The sequence below is a fragment of the Diabrotica undecimpunctata genome, chromosome 5 (assembly GCF_040954645.1).
Source record: "Diabrotica undecimpunctata isolate CICGRU chromosome 5, icDiaUnde3, whole genome shotgun sequence".
NCBI lineage: Eukaryota > Metazoa > Arthropoda > Insecta > Coleoptera > Chrysomelidae > Diabrotica > Diabrotica undecimpunctata.
In genome coordinates, this window is record NC_092807.1 from 110289000 (window position 1) to 110307462 (window position 18463).

The window sequence follows — 18463 nt, forward strand, 5'->3', positions numbered from 1 at the left end:
GACTATGTACAACACATTATACGGAAGGAAGAGTGTATGCATGCGAAAGCAGCTGATAAGGAGAAATGTCAGCAGCATAAGGTATTTATGTGTTGTACCTTTGATTTGCAATCAGTGTTACAAATACCTTCGAGTGACGTAAGTTCTATGTATTACTTATAGTCTTAAAGTATATAGGTATAATTTTACCATTTATAAGCTACGTGAACCAAATGATGCCTTTTGCTATGGATGGACAGAGTTACAAGGAAAAAGAGGCAGTTCAGAAGTAGGTAGTTGCTTGCTTAACTATATTAACCAAATAAAACCTGAGATAAAGCAGCTCTGTTTGTATTCTGATACTTGTGGCAGACAAAACCGCAATCAAAATGTTGCAGCACTATTTTTATATTTGGTCCAACCTTCAAACCTAGAAATCATAGAGCACAAGTTCCTCGAAAGTAGCCAAACCTTTATGGAGGTGGACAGCATGCACAGTGCTATAGAAAAGACAAAGAAATACGTTCCTGTTTATACCATTCAGGACTGGTTTAATATTTTTAGAATCGCTAGATCAAGACGTGTCCGAAACAAAAAAATTAGGGGCTATAATGTTCGTTAGATGAATTTTTCAGATATCAAAGACCTTACAGATTTATCAACATAGTTAATAAAAAACAGAAACAAAAATACAGAAGAAAGAACAGTAAATTGGCTAAAAATCAAGTGCCTAAAATATGAAAAAAGTAAACCAGGAATAATTCAGCATAGATATGACCATAGGTATCAAGTATTTGATAAAATTCTTCCAAACTCTTTTGAAGAAATAACTCTTCAAAATTTATATTCAAAAATAATTCCAATAAGTACTTAAAAGGAAAGAAGATAAAATAGCCTGCTGTAACTGTGTCGTAAAGGGGACATCCTAAAGTGCCTAAAATATGAAAAAAGTAAACCAGGAATAATTCAGCATAGATATGACCATAGGTATCAAGTATTTGATAAAATTCTTCCAAACTCTTTTGAAGAAATAACTCTTCAAAATTTATATTCAAAAATAATTCCAATAAGTACTTAAAAGGAAAGAAGATAAAATAGCCTGCTGTAACTGTGTCGTAAAGGGGACATCCTATAAGAATTTCACGGTGGGGTACAAATTTTTGCCAACATCGAAATCAACTGTAGACGAAGTTAATACATGCTATAACATTTTTCTTGTGTTAATTTAAGATTTGTTTACATTTTTGATATTTGTATTCTGCGAAAATCATCTAAGTCCCATATTTTTGTTTGTTTTTTAACATCCCTTATAAACAATATTATTGTGAGCAAGATATGTGTTGCTGAAATATATCAACCTTTAAACTTTAATTTTTTTCAAATAATAATTATAAGAAATTAATAGTTTAGTTTTTATGAGACAGTAAACTTTATAAGTTAATTTTCTCGGAACAAACAATTACGGACTTAACGGATTTTTGCAGTAAGTCCACGATATTAAGCTCTTTGTTGACACAAAAAATCGGTTTGAAATTATCCTTTTTCTGACTGATATATCAGCGAATTATGTATATAGTCGATGGAAATTATAAACAATTTGTTTTATGTTAAAAGATACAGGCATTTATACCAAAAAGGATTTTTTCTAATTAGGTATTAAAATAATAGATCTGAAAGAGGACGTGGTATTTCCAGCACAATGGAACATGAATTTAATTTGAGTCTAAAACAATCTTTAAACAGCAAATAAAGATTTTCATCCAAGAAACAATTTCGTGTTTTATGATAAAATATGAAGACATTTACACTAGAAAGGTTTTTTTTAATGAAAGTATTAGAATAGTTACATCAAATAAATATGGCATGGACACAAATACATTTCCAATATTAGAAATTTAATGTGGTCGAAAAAAAGCTTTCCTTTAACAGCAAGTAAACATTTTGGTACATGTTCATTGTACTACTTTTCTGTAGTCTGATTTTCAATTATTATATGAGTTTTAGATTTATATTGGGCTCTATATTCAAAATTTTTCTGAAAAGACATTGTTTATTTGTTTTTTTTAACTCCACTAAGAACTCGAAAAAAAACAAGAACACCTGATTCGGATACACATTTTAAAAATAGAAAAACTGAATTTCGAAACATCTTAGCTAATACTCAATATACACTAAACACAAAAAACTAGTTGAATCTGGAGAAAAAAAATATCAGAAGAAATACATAACGTCCCAATAAGATTTTACAAAATTATCACAAATACCTAGAAAAGAACAATATAAGTACCTATAACGAGTTATAAAAGGATGTTATGGCTGTAAAATTTACTGAATGATAGTTTTTTACATAGGTACTTATTTGATGCAATTGTCTATATATTCTAATATATTATATCCGAATCTTTGTCTTATTCCAATTAATTGAATGCAGTGGTTTCATCTTCAGGTGAATTTTATGCCGTTGCAAAAGTATAAGGTTAATTTTTGTGGTGATTTCAGCACAAAACATATTTAATGGTTGTATTTTCGCTAAGTGAGGGAATAATGACAAAATAACATGTCCTTAAACATACCGTTTTCAAATTCCTATTAGAACACAAACAAACACTTTTCTCCATGCAGCATAATAATATATCCGTGGTAAATTCCAAAGTGGATCGTAAAACAAAAAAAAGAAAACACCAAATAAATAAAAACTAAACACTCAACCGCCAAGTGTTAAATCATTTCGCACCCGAGAACAACACGGGTTGCACGATACACACTAGTACGATTTACAGAACGATGTAACACTCTCTCCGGAGGTTGCGCCTAAACTGAAGTCTGTGCCGTCAGTGGAAAACTCGAACCTCGACTCGAACAGCCAGCGAAGTACGAAATAGCGGATCTAGCAGATCGGTGAATTCCTCGCAAGTGAAGCTAAAAACGCGCGCTGTGGCTACAGACACGGTTGCGTGCAGTAAACTAAAAGATAACTAGAAAGAAAGGGAAGATAGGGCTGGATTTTGATACTACATGCAATAGCTAATTTTGTTGTCGTATGCAAACGAATATAGTAATAATTTTGTTTAGTAGAAGAAAATAAAAACAAGTGATTTTGTTTTTATCAAGACCCTTCTTCCAATGCCCCATTATTTTTATAACGTGTACTAGTTAGATACAGAAAAATGTGTGTATGTGAATATTTGTAAAAAAAATCAATAGACATTATCACTCACATATATTCATATATTTAGAAAGGCTATTTACATAGAGTTCCAGGTGGTGGATAGGGGAACGCCCTAACCGGTTCTAGGACCGGCAAGTAGGTGGGAAATAAAATACCACCCGTGAACCAAAACAGACTAAGGTATGGTAACCCCAACAGAAGAGTCCCCGGCCCTCCAGGTTGGAGGTTGGGCGTAGGGCTAACAACTCTCCCCCGTAAAAAAAATTATCGTTACGAGATCTACAGCTAAAGAAACCGGACGGAACTTACGACGACGACCAATGCAACGAAACAAGGACAAAGATTTAAAAATTTACACGTGGAATGTGCGGACACTTTATGAACCTGGAAATCTTAAAAAATTAATAGACATACTAACTCAATATAAAGCACACATTACTGCTGTGCAAGAAGTAAGATGGACTGGCCAAGGAATTATCCAAAAGAGACAATGCGATATATATTACAGCTGTCACAAGAATAATCACGAATTCGGGACCACATTCATTGTTAACAAAAAATTAAAACATCTTATTATGGACTTCAAACCAATAAGTCCAAGAATATGTTACCTAAGAGTAAGAGGTAAGTTTTTTAACATCAGTCTCATAAATGTACATGCCCCAACCGAAGACAAAGAAGAGGATGTCAAAGATCAATTCTATGAGGAAGTAGAGACCATCTACGATAGAAGTCCCAGAAACGACATCAAGATCATAATTGGAGATCTTAATGCAAAAATAGGGAAAGAAAATATATATAGTCCATACATCGGAAAATGCAGTGCTTATGACGTCACCAACGACAATGGAAATAGAATAATAGGATTTGCAGCATCCAAGGGCATGGTCGTTGGAAGTACCTACTTCCCCCATAAGAATATCCATAAAGTAATATGGACGTCGCCTGATGGCACAACCAAAAATCAAATAGATCACATCCTAATAGAAACCAGGCACTTCTCTAATCTAATGGATGTACGTACTTATCGTGGAGCTAATATAGATTCAGAACACTTCTTAGTAGGCGCAAAAATAAGAGCAAGAATCTCAAATGCAAAAAAAGAAAAGGGCAAGAAAAGTACTCGCTACAATTTAAAACTCTTGAAAGAGCCCCGTGCACTAGAAAGGTATCAAAATTACCTTGAACATGAAAGCACAACAGATGAGAATTTAACAGCTAGCGAGCAATGGGATATATGTAGAAGAACAATTAAGGAAGCGGCAAACAACGTCCTAGGACCAGAAGAATCCACTCCACGCAACAGTTGGTTCGACGATGAATGTGAAGATATCACTAAAAGAAAAAATTATGCATATAAACTTATGCAACAAAGAAGAACACGGGATAAGGAGCAAATGTACAAAGATCTTAGGAAGGAGGAAAAACGCATACATCGAAGGAAAAAGCGGACCTTCGAAAACCAGATTATGCAAGAGCTTCAATCATTAAAGGGGCAAAATGATACTAGAAAGTTCTATAATATCCTAAATAAGACAAGAAAAGAATTTAAACCACGGCTGACGATGTGTAGAGACAAAAATGGACATATAGTCAGTATCGCTGACGCAGTACAAAGCAGATGGGTTGAGCACTTCAAAGAACTACTTGGTACCGAAGTAGAAAATGATGCGTCACCCCAAAAACCAAGAAATAACACTCACGTAGAACCTCCTTCAATATTTGAAGTGAAAGACGCAATCAGACGACTCAAAAATAGCAAGTCCCCAGGAGTGGATTGTATCCCCGCAGAGCTCATCAAACATGGAGGTAACAGCATTATGCACCAAATTCACAACATAATAGTCAAAGTCTGGGAAGAAGAACAAATGCCAGAGGAATGGTGCACTGAAATCATATGTCCACTGCACAAAAAGGGAGATTTGTTGGAATGTAAAAATTATAGGGGTATAACTCTTCTGAATACAATGTACAAAATATTCTCCAACACCCTGTACAGCCGTTTAAGTACGTACGTGGAAGAAATCCTTGGTGAGTATCAAAGCGGTTTTAGGCCAGGTAGGTCAACAATTGACCAGATTTTTGTGCTACGTCAAATCTTAGAAAAAACCAATGAATTTAATATTGACACGTTCCATCTCTTTGTGGACTTTAAGTCAGCGTATGATAGCGTCCTAAGAGGTAAATTATACGAAGCCATGAATGAACTTAACATTCCCCATAAATTAATAAGGCTCGTAAAAACAACTATGAGTAAAGTGATCTGCAGAGTGCAAATACAAGGCGATATGTCACAAGCGTTTGAAACATATGCAGGGTTAAGGCAGGGAGACGCGCTGGCGTGCCTTCTCTTTAATATAGCGTTAGAAAAGACTATAAGAGATGCCGAGTTACACAATAGGGGAACAATCTTTAATAAATCAACGCAGATTATGGCTTACGCTGACGATCTGGATTTGATCGCACGTACTACACGAGGACTTAAAGAGATGACTTCCACCTTCTTGACAGCCGCACAAAATATGGGCCTTAAAATAAACGAGGAAAAAACCAAAATGTTAGCATCTATTCCAAATAACAGAGATAGAGCTAGAAACGCCGAAGAAAACTTCAGTATAGACCAATATAATTTTGAGGTAGTAAATAAGTTTACATATTTGGGTTCTCTCATAACAAACGATAATGACACATCTGAAGAAGTAAAACGGAGGGTACTGCTAGCAAACAAATGTTATTTTGGACTAAGCAAGCAGCTAAAAAACAGAAATTTAAGCCAGAAAACCAAACTAATAATATATAGAACACTCATCCTACCAGTGCTGACATATGGGTCAGAAACATGGACCATTTCCAAAACAGACGCAAATCTTCTGCTCGTCTTCGAAAGGAAGATACTAAGAAGAATAATGGGCGCATTCTGTGAGAATGGTATTTGGAGAAGGCGATATAATTTCGAATTGTACGAGAAGTATAAAAAAATAGTAAATGGTAGAGATGTAATATCCTTCATAAAAATAGGTAGGCTTAGATGGGCTGGACATGTGTCAAGAGCAAATGAAAATTACCCACCCAGACGAACTCTATTATCGGTCCCAGTGGGAAATAGGAGTAGAGGCAGACCACGACTGAGATGGAGGGACGGTGTGGACGAGGACGCAAGGAAAATCGGCGCGGCAAATTGGCAACGGTTGGCGATGAACAGAAACGACTGGCGAAATAGACTGGGGAAGGTCAAGGCTCAACTAGAGCTGTAGCACCACTGATGATGATTTACATAGAGTTATTTAATTGACTCGAATTAAAATACGTCGAGCCCTAGCCAATAGAGTCGTGAGATTATTCGGAATAGAACTGTGGTTTCGTAAGCCAACGATAACTTAATGCTTTCTAATCGAATCTATTTCTTACTTCTTTCTAACTAATTATTGTTATTACTGTTTTTAACTTACTGGATTACCAGGCAGAATTATTAAACATTTAACATGTAAATGCATCGGCCCTGGCTATATAAGTAGCCGTTAACACTAAAACCAGATAATACATTCCTGTGACCCCCAGAGCCCAATTCTATCGCCAATAGTATACCCAGTCTACAACAGTAACATCCGTTACTCCATAAGTAGATCAGAGTTAATTTTACCGTATGCTAACGATACTATGCTCCTTACAGTAGGCACATATCGTGGGGCGTTGAAACATACGTCTGTATTCAAGAGGGCGAAAAACCTGAACAGAATTGTTCTTCTTCTTTCAGTACCCTGTCCGATTATCGAACGTTGGCGATCATATTGGCAATAATAACTTTGTTTACGGCGGCTCTAAATAAATTAGCGGTGGTCTCTTGATACTATTCTCGGAGATTTCGGAGCCAGGGTTCGGCCGGGGCCTCTCCTTCCGGCGATCTTACCCTGTATTATGAGGTGTAGAAGATTATAACTCTCTGGATGTCTTATTACATGACCGAAATATTGTAACTTTCGAATTTTTATCGTTTTTGTTATTTCTGTGCTCTTTTTCATTCGATGTAAAACTATTTCATTTCTTATTCGATGAACTCAACTTATCCGCAATAATCGTCAATAAATCCACATCTCAAAAGCCTCTAATTTTTTCATTAATGTCTCTGTAAGGGTCCAGCTCTCCATACCATACAGCAATGTGGAGAATATGTAGCAGCGTATTAATCTGACTTTAGGTCTAAAGTAATATCTCTATTAATTAGAATTTTCTTTAATCTATAGGAGGCGGCTCTGGGTTTTTCAATGCGTATTCGTATTTCTTTATTTATATCCCAGTTATCGTTAACGTTTGCGCCCAAATAGGTAATATTGTGGACTCTTTATAACTCCATTCCATACGCTCTGATGTTCGTTGTAACTCCGTTTTGCTGACCACCATAAGTTTTGTCTTAGAAGTATTAAGTTTTAGCCCATATTCATCACATGGTTCGGTTACCCTGTTTATAAGTCGTTGCAGGTCTTCTTCATTAAAGGCAATAAGTACCGTGTCGTCTGCATATCTGAGATTGTTGGCTTTAATTCCGTTGATTTTAATGCCTGGATCTTCAACTAAGGCTTCTTTGAAAATAAATTCGGAGTAGATATTAAAATGAAGAGCCGATAGAATACATCTTTGCCTCACTCTACGTCGTATTTCCACTGCTTCCGTCGTGTTGTGTCCAATTCGTATGTTTGCACATTGATGCCAATGCAAATTTTTAATAATACGGTAATAATGGTAAATAAAATAAAATAAAATAAAATAAAATAAAATAAAATAAAATAAAATAAAATAAAATAAAATAAAATAAAATAAAATAAAATAAAATAAAATAAAATAAAATAAAATAAAATAAAATAAAATAAAATAAAATAAAATAAAATAAAATAAAATAAAATAAAATAAAATAAAATAAAATAAAATAAAATAAAATAAAATAAAATAAAATAAAATAAAATAAAATAAAATAAAATAAAATAAAATAAAATAACATAAAATAAAATAAAATAAAATAAAATACAACTCAAATCGACTCGAATCGATGATTGAATCGAATTGATTATCAAATCGATTATCGAATCGAATCGATTACCGAATCGATTATTAAATTGGAATCAAATCGAATCGAACTGAATTGATCCTCGTATCGTAATCGAGTCGAATCAAATATCGAATCTAATCAAATCGAATATTGAACCGAATTGAATCGATTACCGAACCTAATCGAATCAAAGCGATTATCAAATCGAATCAATTATCGAAGCCAATCGAATCAAAATACAATAAAATAAAATAAAATAAAATCATTCGGATCGAATTGGATCAAATATTGAATCGATTACCAAATCGAATCAGGTCAATTATCGAATCGAATCGAAACTATTATCGAGTATCGAATCACCTATCGAATCGTTTATCAAATTGATTATCGAATAGAAATAAAATAAAATAAAATTAAATAAATAGAATAAAATAGAATAAAATAAAACAAAATAAAATAAAATAAATAAATAAAATAAAATAAATTAAAGTAAATTAAAACCATTGCTTCTTGCTGGACTATAAAAAAGTTATGCTTGCCCTCCTCGGTCACTCGCGGAGTGCCACATCCCGTTTTGTAATATTTGCATTTCAATTCTATAGAGAAAACCATTAAAATTACTCAAGTTTTTAAGTATTAAATCGTATAAAATATTTTTTTTTATTTTATAGCAAAATATGGAGAAGAAGAGAATATGCACGAGACACTTTCGGTTCCCAAAAATAGAAACTGTCGTTAATTCGTAGATGTTAATGTCAAGGAAGTAATCGAATGAACGCTAATTCCATCGAGTTAGCTAAATAAATTGAAATTACTCTATATAGGGCAATTTCTGATTAATCCTCCAAAGCTCTGAAATAAATATATAGGAGTTTAGAAAACGAAGTATCGAGAGAAACGGTGGATTGTAGAAAACATAAGTGATTATACACGATGTCGGTCAAAAATGTAGAGATCTATTTTTAACAATAACATAGAATTTACCGAATCTTAGGAAGTATTAATGTGTGTAATAAAATTCGACACCTAGTAAACATATACAGGGCTTATATGGTATATTACATGATTAAAATGCCAAAAAAAATATTTACTCATTTTAATTTTATTTTATTAATAATCCAGCAGCTCCTTAAATTATATTACACAATTCACACTTGTGATCCAAAGTGGAAAAATCATTAATCATATTGATAATTTAACTCTTATACTTTGTGACACCTTATTCACAGTCTTTGATTTTAGCACATCGTTTTCGTAAAACAACACAGTTTCTTTTCCGTTTTCACGAATCTTATTTGCAGTAATCTTCTTTCCATTGACGAACCTTGTAGAAGTGGAGATCCTCTTGATATTTGCATTACTAGGAGCACCACCGAACGAGGTATTTATAGAACTAAAAGAAGTAAAGCTACCCATATCCGCTTTGGTGCAAAGAAATCGTCCGTTAACAAGGTTAACTGTACATAAATGGTGGTGGGTAGCAGTAGATAAAATATTAGACTATATATATTTGGATAGGTAAAATTTGTTGTGAAGACTAAATATTTCAATTAATACCTTTTTCCTTTTCATTTCAGCAAAGAGGGTATACAGCTTTACAAGATACCTTGGAAGGTATATGTTAATACTTTCTTGGCGCCCAATCACATCGCAATAGTCTATCATTTTCTTTTACATTATTCATATTTTTTTTTATTACCTTGTCATTCACTTTTTTTCGGTCTCTGTAGGGCATGCAAATTGGCCGAATCCTCTTTTGAGTGTCAAGTAGTCACTCTCCGGCATATTCCGCTAGCCAGCTTTAATTAATTTGTTTTTTTGTTACATTGCCGTCCGACGCCCATTCACACGTTTTTTTTAGATAGTGTTACTGGCAGTATCTAGTCAATAAATTAGGTAAATTAAAAGTCAAGATTAATTTGGAGCAAAATGGGTTATCTTTAATTGGCAGTGGTTATAGACAAGCCTATTTTAAGAATTGAAAAACTGCATATGATATAATTATGAGCCAGGTTAATTCCAATCTTCCTATTTTTTTTAAATAACATTTAATTTTAAGATCATTTTTAAATGTTTTTACCAGTCATCGAGGGAAATTTATATAAAACTTTAAAATAATTTTTTTAATATTAAAAAACTGATTTGTTTAAATTCAATAAGAGTATATGGAAAAATTGTTTATAATAACAATTTAAAATATTTATAAATAATATATATTTAGTATGCTTATATTTTAAATAAATAAATAAAAAAACAATAAATAGTGATTTAGTTAAAAGGTTTGTACATCTTGTAGACATTAGCTGCTTTGTTTTGGATAATTTGCAATGAAATCACGATAAATGTTACTATTTTTATGTTGTACCCCAGTTTAAAAAAATAAGGAAGAAAATTTAGTGATGTAGAACCCGAGATATATCTTTTTATTCCGAGCGCTCTATTTGGAAACCGTGTTCTATTTTTTGGAAAGAGTGGCTGGCCCTTCAGTCGGCTATCCCTACTCCCTTTAGTTCTAGTTAGAACAAAAAATACTTTTTGTTCTCAACACGCCTGTTTAAACAATTTTCAATAATTTTTTTTGCAAAAAGTGGTGTTAAAAACTTTGACTTTTCTTATAAAAGATTGGTTTAGTTCAGCCCTTAATGTTGTTAATTAACGTGACAGTGATTTAACAAAGGGCTATCTTTACTCTTAACTGTAGTGGGATCTTTTCCTTAGTTGTGCTTTGTTTTTTAACCAGCCTTCCCAATATTTTTTAGCCGTTTAATTTAAACAAAATTCTAGGAATTTATTGTAAATGTTTATATGTTTAAAAAGTGCTATTTATAATATCATTTTTTGTACATCAATGTAATTTTTTAAACATTTTTTCCTTATTTTATTAGTACACGTCTTAGTGAAGAAAATAATCCACTTATTATTGAGATCCATTCAGTCAAATTATCGAAACCAGCCTTAGAAATTAGCTAATTTTTAAAAAACCTTATAAACAAATTAAATTTTGCAAGAACTATATAACCCATCTGACCCATCTTTTGTACACAATTAAAACACGAGAAAAACCTCAAGTTTAGGTACATTTATACAAATTTTAATAAATAATATAAAAGTTATTAGCTATATTCAAAAAAGCGATTTTGTTGTTTATTTCACAATCATTTTTTTGTTTATTAATCGATTTTAATTTAGCATGTCCCATTTTGTGTATCTTTTTTCGGAAAAAGTTGTCTGTTGACAACTCTGTTGTCTATTGATCAAATTTATAAATATGCAAGATTAAGTTATAAGCAAAATAATGAGTTTTCCATCTTGATTTTTTATTTAAAAATAGTTCCACGAAGACATTGGTGAATCTCTAGATGAGAGATTCATTTTTGTAATATCGCATACTACACATTTCAACTGTCAAATCCGTCTATACAGTCGTGTCGAGTAAAAACTAACTTAATTGGTCTAATATGGCTTATACGTAACAACATGGTATTTTTGATTTTTCTAATATTCTTCTGTTCTTTTGGACCACATATAAATAATTTGTTTGCTGAGCGAATATACAACATAATTTTGAAGAAAATAAAATAGTCTAAAACAGGTTAAAACCATTTTTTACTTTTTTTAACGTACCTATATAGTTATTTGTCAGTAATGTGATAAAATTTACAAACAAGGTCATTCAAAGTCAAATTTCGAGAAAAATCCGAAATAAAAAACATTGACATTGGAGAAAGGAAGGACTACCCAAACAAACTGATGAACTAACATTAGACAAGCAATGGAAACGGGGAAGTTGGACAGACAATATTAACATTTTGGTTACTTGTATACAGTGCTTTTGGAATCCGTATTGCTTTACGAAGTAAGTAAATATATTTGTTAGTAATTTTTTCGAAAGCAATATAATAAGTTTAATTTCAAATATTTTCTCGCGAAATAAGCCGTTAACTTTGTCTGAGTTTATCAACAAAAAGAGCGCTAGGGTTGCTTCCGGCTAGCTAGCTTAAGTGAGTGAAAGTGCTACCCACGAGCGTAATTTCTTGTTGTCCTTTACTTACCTTGTTTAATTAAAATAATAGTCGATATATTATTTATAAAAAATTGTGAAAGATAGTGATAATTGGCCTAGCGTGGTTAGTGTGGCCCAATGTGTCCATTCCCAAGATCGTGGTATATTGCAGCCCAAAACAGTCTTGTATAGGTCAGGAATTCACTGACCGGGAGTGAAGATTCGCTGGCAGTGTGTGGAAAAGTCTAACTGTAGCTATAAACATTTTCGGCGGGCGTAATTTCGGCCGGTAATCCCTTGGCCTACCTGCATAAATCAAGGGGTACCATTTATGACAGGGGTAATTTCGGCCGAGGGGTTGATGTTTACGATGAGATTAAAATATTGGTAATTACGCTTCATAGTTTCTGTAAAATATTAATTGTGTATTTATTTGGAAATACCTAATCCTGTGTACCTGTCGGAAATACCTTTAATTTACTTATCTCTTTATTCTAATAACTATGTTGTACCTACTTAAGATTATTCCTTTAAATGTATAAAATTCACAAATAACAGGTATAAAATTATTATAGCTAGTCAGTATTATAACTTATCTTGAAGCTACTAGTCGATAGAAAGCATAAAATATATTATTTGTATACGATGGCATCTGTTTCAGTAATTAAGAGTTCACGCGGTTGTGACTTACTAGTTGTAGAAAAGTTTCAGTTTTGTAAACAGGACGTATTAAAAAGTGGTGAAGTACGTTGGAGGTGTATAAAGAAAAATTTAAGATGTTTAGCCAAACTGTACACTGTTGGTGCGGAATACACAGTTACTAGAAGTGAATTAATCCACAACCACGAGTCCGATGAAACTACGTTGGAGAGAAAAATAGTGACGACTTCATGCAAGCGCAAAGCTGAGGAAGACATATCGGAGAAACCTTCAAAAATTATTAAAAGCGTTCTTTCAAATCATTTGCCAGAGAATTTGTCATCGATAGATGTCAGTCTAATAAGAAGAAATTTGTACAACAGCCGCCGTAAGCTCTTACCAGCCCTGCCTAAGGATATTCACGATGTACATTCTGTACTCGATAGTTATGGACCGAAAACCACAACAGGTGAAAATTTTTTGTTTATTAACAGCACAGCTGATAATATCATTGTTTTTTCTTGCCATACAAATATAATAAGTTTATGTAAAATGAAAGATTTTTACATGGATGGCACATTTTCTTATTGTACAAAATATTTTTATCAGTTATTTACCATCCATGGACTGGAAAATGGGCATTATGTTCCTCTTTTGTATTGTCTGTTGCCCAATAAGACCAGTGACACATATATGAGACTTTTTCTGTTGGTAAAATCTAAAATTTTTGAACTTTATAATATTGTTTTTGAACCGAAGGAGGTATTTGTGGATTTTGAAATCGCAATTCATAACGCATTAAAAGTTGTCTTTCCCAAAACCAAACTAAATGGTTGTAGATTCCACTTGCACCAGGCGTGGTATAGGAAAATACAATCATTAGGGTTAACCCAAATGTATAAAGATAAAAACTGCGAGGAAAGCAAATGGCTTACTCATACTTTTGGGCTAACTTATTTAGACCCCTCTGAAGTTGAAGATTGTTTCATATTTGATCTCATGTCATACAAACCGGACCATAAACTTATAGATAAATACGCAGACTATTTATTAGAAAACTACATAGCGCCAGAATCTCATTTTCCACCAAATATATGGGCATATGAAAACCCATCAATTAAAAGAACCACAAATGCCTGCGAATCATTCCATTCGCACTTTAATTCTAGTTTTTATTCAAGTCACCCTTCTATATTTATTTTTATAGAAAAATTAAAAGATTGTCAGATCGATGCATATTTAAAAATAAAAAATTTAAATATTCCAGCAAAAATTAAAGACAAACAAGTAAAAAACAAACTAAAATTTATCGAAAACATGGTAAATATGCTTCGATCTGACAATATTTCTAGAATTAATTTCGTTAAATCTGTATCACATCAAAAAGTTTTTTAAAAATTTATAGTTTACTTAATTTATAGAAATAAGTTGATGTAATAATTTTTACTGTCCACATAGTGGACAGTTGTCATTTTCGCGGACGCAGATGCGATGTAGATGGGAGGCCAGGTAGTCATGCCCCGTAGTTGTTCTGAACACGGCTACACTAATGGGTCTCGGCAAGTTGCGAGGGATTGGTGACTCTATTAGGTGGGCCCAAGATTTTCCAGCACCGGCTTGTATTTGCTGCTCTTTTATCTTCGCTTTGATTCCTCTTCTAATGGTGGACTTTGCTGATGTGTACGATTGGAAGCTAGGGGGCTGTGGAAGAGTGGTGCCTTTTTTTGCAAGTTCATCCGTCGCTTCATTTCCTTCAACACCGACATGACTAGGGATCCATTGTAGAGTAATCAGCCACCCTAATAGTTGGACGTGGCAAGATATTGTTTTGGCACAGTCGGTGTATCGATTTGTCGACAGGGCGAGGATTGCGGCTTGGCAGTCTATGAAGAAGGCAACTTTTTGGGGGTGTTGGAAATTCTCAAGATTTTTTGCAGCTTTGTGTATAGCAGCAATTTCGCCGTCGTAGTTGGTGAGAGCGGCACCCACAGCTATAGAGCCTTTGAAGAACGTTGAGACATATCCTGCTCCTGTTCTTCCCGAGTCCGGCATTGAGTATCCATCGCAGTAGATGTTGAGCCACTCATGTGTTGGGTACTTGGTGTGTATCGTCTCTAGGGCGGCTTTCCTTAGGGCAATGTCTGACGATAAGTGCTTCGGGTCGTTATGGTTTTCAAGCAGTAATTCTGTGTTTGGTAGACAGCGGGCCAGTGTGGTTTGCGCTGGGAAGGGGGCGGCTTCCGACAGGACAATGTGGTATTTTTCCATGATTTGGTTTGCCACTGTAAGCGGAGTGGTTTGTGTTTTAAGACGTCTGCCTGTAAGGCTGCCTGTCTATATTCGTCCCATTTTTGTGGAAGTATTCGTCTTTGCCTTTCCCAGAAGGTTAACGCGTGTTGCTCTCTGCAGCATTGTATTGGTTCAATACCGGTCTGGGCTTCCATTGATGTAATCGGTGTTGATTTTGGAGCACCGGTTCAAAAAGAAAAGGATATTTAGAGTTTAACCGGGTTGTTCTAAAAATCGAATTTTCCTTATTTTCCGTAACTTTTCTGAGGTGAAATTTTTCCTTTTCCATTTTTTGCAGGTTCCTAATCGCGAAAACTAACAAACTTACAAGTGGCATGAAGGAGAAAAACACAGACGCTCATTTGTTAACATTACATGTTTAGGTCTCAATTATCACCCTTAGGACACCAGTAGCAGTTATTCCAATTTTTTTTTAAATATAGTCAATACTCATTTATTGAATAACATAAGGGAGAAAATCATCGCAGCACATGCCATTTTCTTTAAACAAGAAAATTCAATTTTTACGCAGATTTTCCTAGGGAACCCCACAGTTTTCACATATTTTACTCAACTTAATTTCGTCTTTCAGTAATTTCAAGGGCATAAGAAATAAAATCGTGGCTGAACTTTCATTGAACTAGGACGGTCTAAGAGGTCATTTGGATCTCTCTTTGTTAACCCTGCATCACTCGCACTATGAGCATCTCTCTCACGCTTCTATTAAATATGCACATTCTACAAACGGTAAATTAATTGCACTGTTGACCATACTTCTAGCTGACTTTTAGAGTGTCTTCATCGATATGTTTAAGCGTGTCAAATGTTTAGTGTAGACTGGTTTACATAGTTATATCGCATACTTATTAGTCGTCTGCAGATCTGTGTGAGAGTTTCTCTCATCGCTCAGGTTCTTACGTTAAACATATTGCTTTTCTTCTTCTTCAGTGCCTTATCCGGTCCGGATGTTGGCGATCATCAAGGCTATCATGGTTTTGTTGACTGCTCTGCGAAACAGCTCCGCTGAGGTCATCCCAAACCATTGTCGGAGATTTTTCAACCACGAGATACGACGGCGTCCCGGTCCTATATTGCTTTTAGGGTCAAAGAATCCCAGTGGACACAGTGAACATAATACTAACCTCGAACAATACGATGAAGATGTTGAAAATTGTCATAATGAAGTTGACGACAATCGTGCGTATGCGTCTCGATAATATTTTACTGGTAAAGACAGAAAAATTCACTGTATGGCTCATCCTGCACGACCAAATGGACGAATGCTTAGAAAGAAAATTGTTAGTCATATTCCCTGAGTAAAAGATATTGCAAAAAAGCAAATACTCTAGAAACTTGCTGGGTATTATATATTACTAAAGCAATGATAGAGAAAGTACGGAGGAGAAACCTACATAGACAAATAAACAAACTAATAACACTTATATGGAACGAAGAGAAAACACCAACAAAATGGCACGAAAGTGTAATAATCCCCATCCATAAAAAGGGGGACAAAACCAAGTGCTCTAATTATATAGGCATCTCCCTACTTAATAGGGCATATAAAATCTTATCGAACATCCTATTAAGTAGGCTGACACCGTTTGTAGAAAATTTCATGGGGGAATACCAAGCCGGCTTCAGAAAACATAGATCGACCATAGATCAGATCTTTACTCTAAGACAGCTGCTTGAAAAAGGATGGGAATTCGATAGAACTATCCATAATCTCTTCGCGGATTTCCGGCAAGCGTACGACAGCATTAAAAAGGATCAGATGTGGAATGCAATGGCAGAACGTTCAGTTCCAAAAAAACTTATCCAGCTTGTTAAGTTATGTGTGAATAGCTGTAGATCCAGAGTACGGATAGGTAACAAGAATCTTTCGAAATAAGCAGTGGCCTGAAACAAGGAGATGCTCTGTCACCTCTCCTCTTTAATATCATCCTGGAGAAAGTAATAAGAGCAGCAGTAATAAAATTACTACTAGCATACGCAGATGACATTGAAATTGTGGGAAACACAGTCACCAATGTGAAGAAGACTTTTAATAAATTGGAGGCAGAGGCAAAGATAACTGGTTTAAGGGTAAACGAAGAGAAAACCAAATACATGTGCATCAACAGACAAAAGGGACGAGATAGAATAGGGCAAAATGTTACAATAGACCCATATAACTTTGAAGGAGTGGAGAGTTTTAAATATCTCGGAGCAACAATCACTGCAGGTAACGATATCGCGGAAGAGATTAAAGGAGGAATTCAGGCAGCAAACAGATGTATGTACAGCCCCCACAATACTATTAAATCTAAAAGCCTAACACGAACATCAAAGATTAGAATATATAAAACGGTGATTAGACCGGTGCTCATGTATGGGTGTGAGACGTGGACACTGACCAAAGAAACTGAAAGAAAACTTAGATGTTTTGAGAGGAAAATCTTCTAAAGAATCTTTGGGCCTTATCACGACATTAATAACAACCAATACCGAATGAAAACAAATGCTGAGGTCAAGAAGATGTATAGAGCGAGCGATATAGTCGAAGATATTAAATCCCAACGTCTAAGATGGGCTGGCCATGTTCATAGACTCCCTAATAACCGCCTTGCCAAGTTAACACAGGAAAAAGGCCCTTAGGACGTCCACGAATGCGATGGAGAGACAATATATGGTCAGATCTAAGAACAATGGGGCTACCCACTGCCCCAACTATTATGGACGATCGATCAAGACGGGTTGTAGTGCTACGAGAAGAAGAAGAAGAATGATAGAGAAAATCGTGTATTACACAAGTATCTATATAGTCAAAATACGAGACAATTATACCAGAGAGAGAGTAGCGCGAACACTTTAATTTTAAAGCAAGCGCACTAAGATTTGATAATGTCAACGACAGAAACAAAAGAAAATAGTACAATAATTTGGTTGCTTTTAGAGAAATATTTAAACATATCGTGTGCAGATCTGAAGAAAATTACCATGTAGTATTGTACGGTAGATGAAATGTTAGAAAGTCTCTGAGGACGTTGCAAAATTCGGCGATATATTGCTAACAAACCTACGACATATGGCATTAAAATATATGTATTTACAGATTCGAGAACGTTTTATATCTGCAATGTGGAAATATGTACAATGGATAGTTCTTTTCATCTAGATAACCCTTCATATGCTGGTGTTAAGCGTATAGCATACCCTATATTAGATACCGGTAAAAACATTACACTCGACAATTATTTAACGTCAGTGCCGTTAGCGAAAGAATTACTTACTAGAAAACCTACACTCGTAGGGACCCTGAGGAAAAACAAGTGGGAAGTCCACCAGTACTCATACAAGA

The 18463-nt window shown here is 34.4% G+C and overlaps 1 protein-coding gene across 1 annotated transcript in view; it reads right to left on the bottom strand.

Annotated features, from left to right (window-relative positions):
* LOC140441678 (uncharacterized) overlaps positions 1–2880 on the bottom strand; it is a 349982-nt gene extending 347102 nt beyond the window's left edge. Inside the window, exon 1 of the mRNA XM_072532549.1 lies at positions 2553–2880. Within this exon, the coding sequence (XP_072388650.1) occupies positions 2553–2597 (45 nt within the window). The 5' untranslated portion in view covers positions 2598–2880. The remainder of the gene's footprint in view (positions 1–2552) is intronic.
* Positions 2881–18463: the final 15583 nt, after the last annotated feature.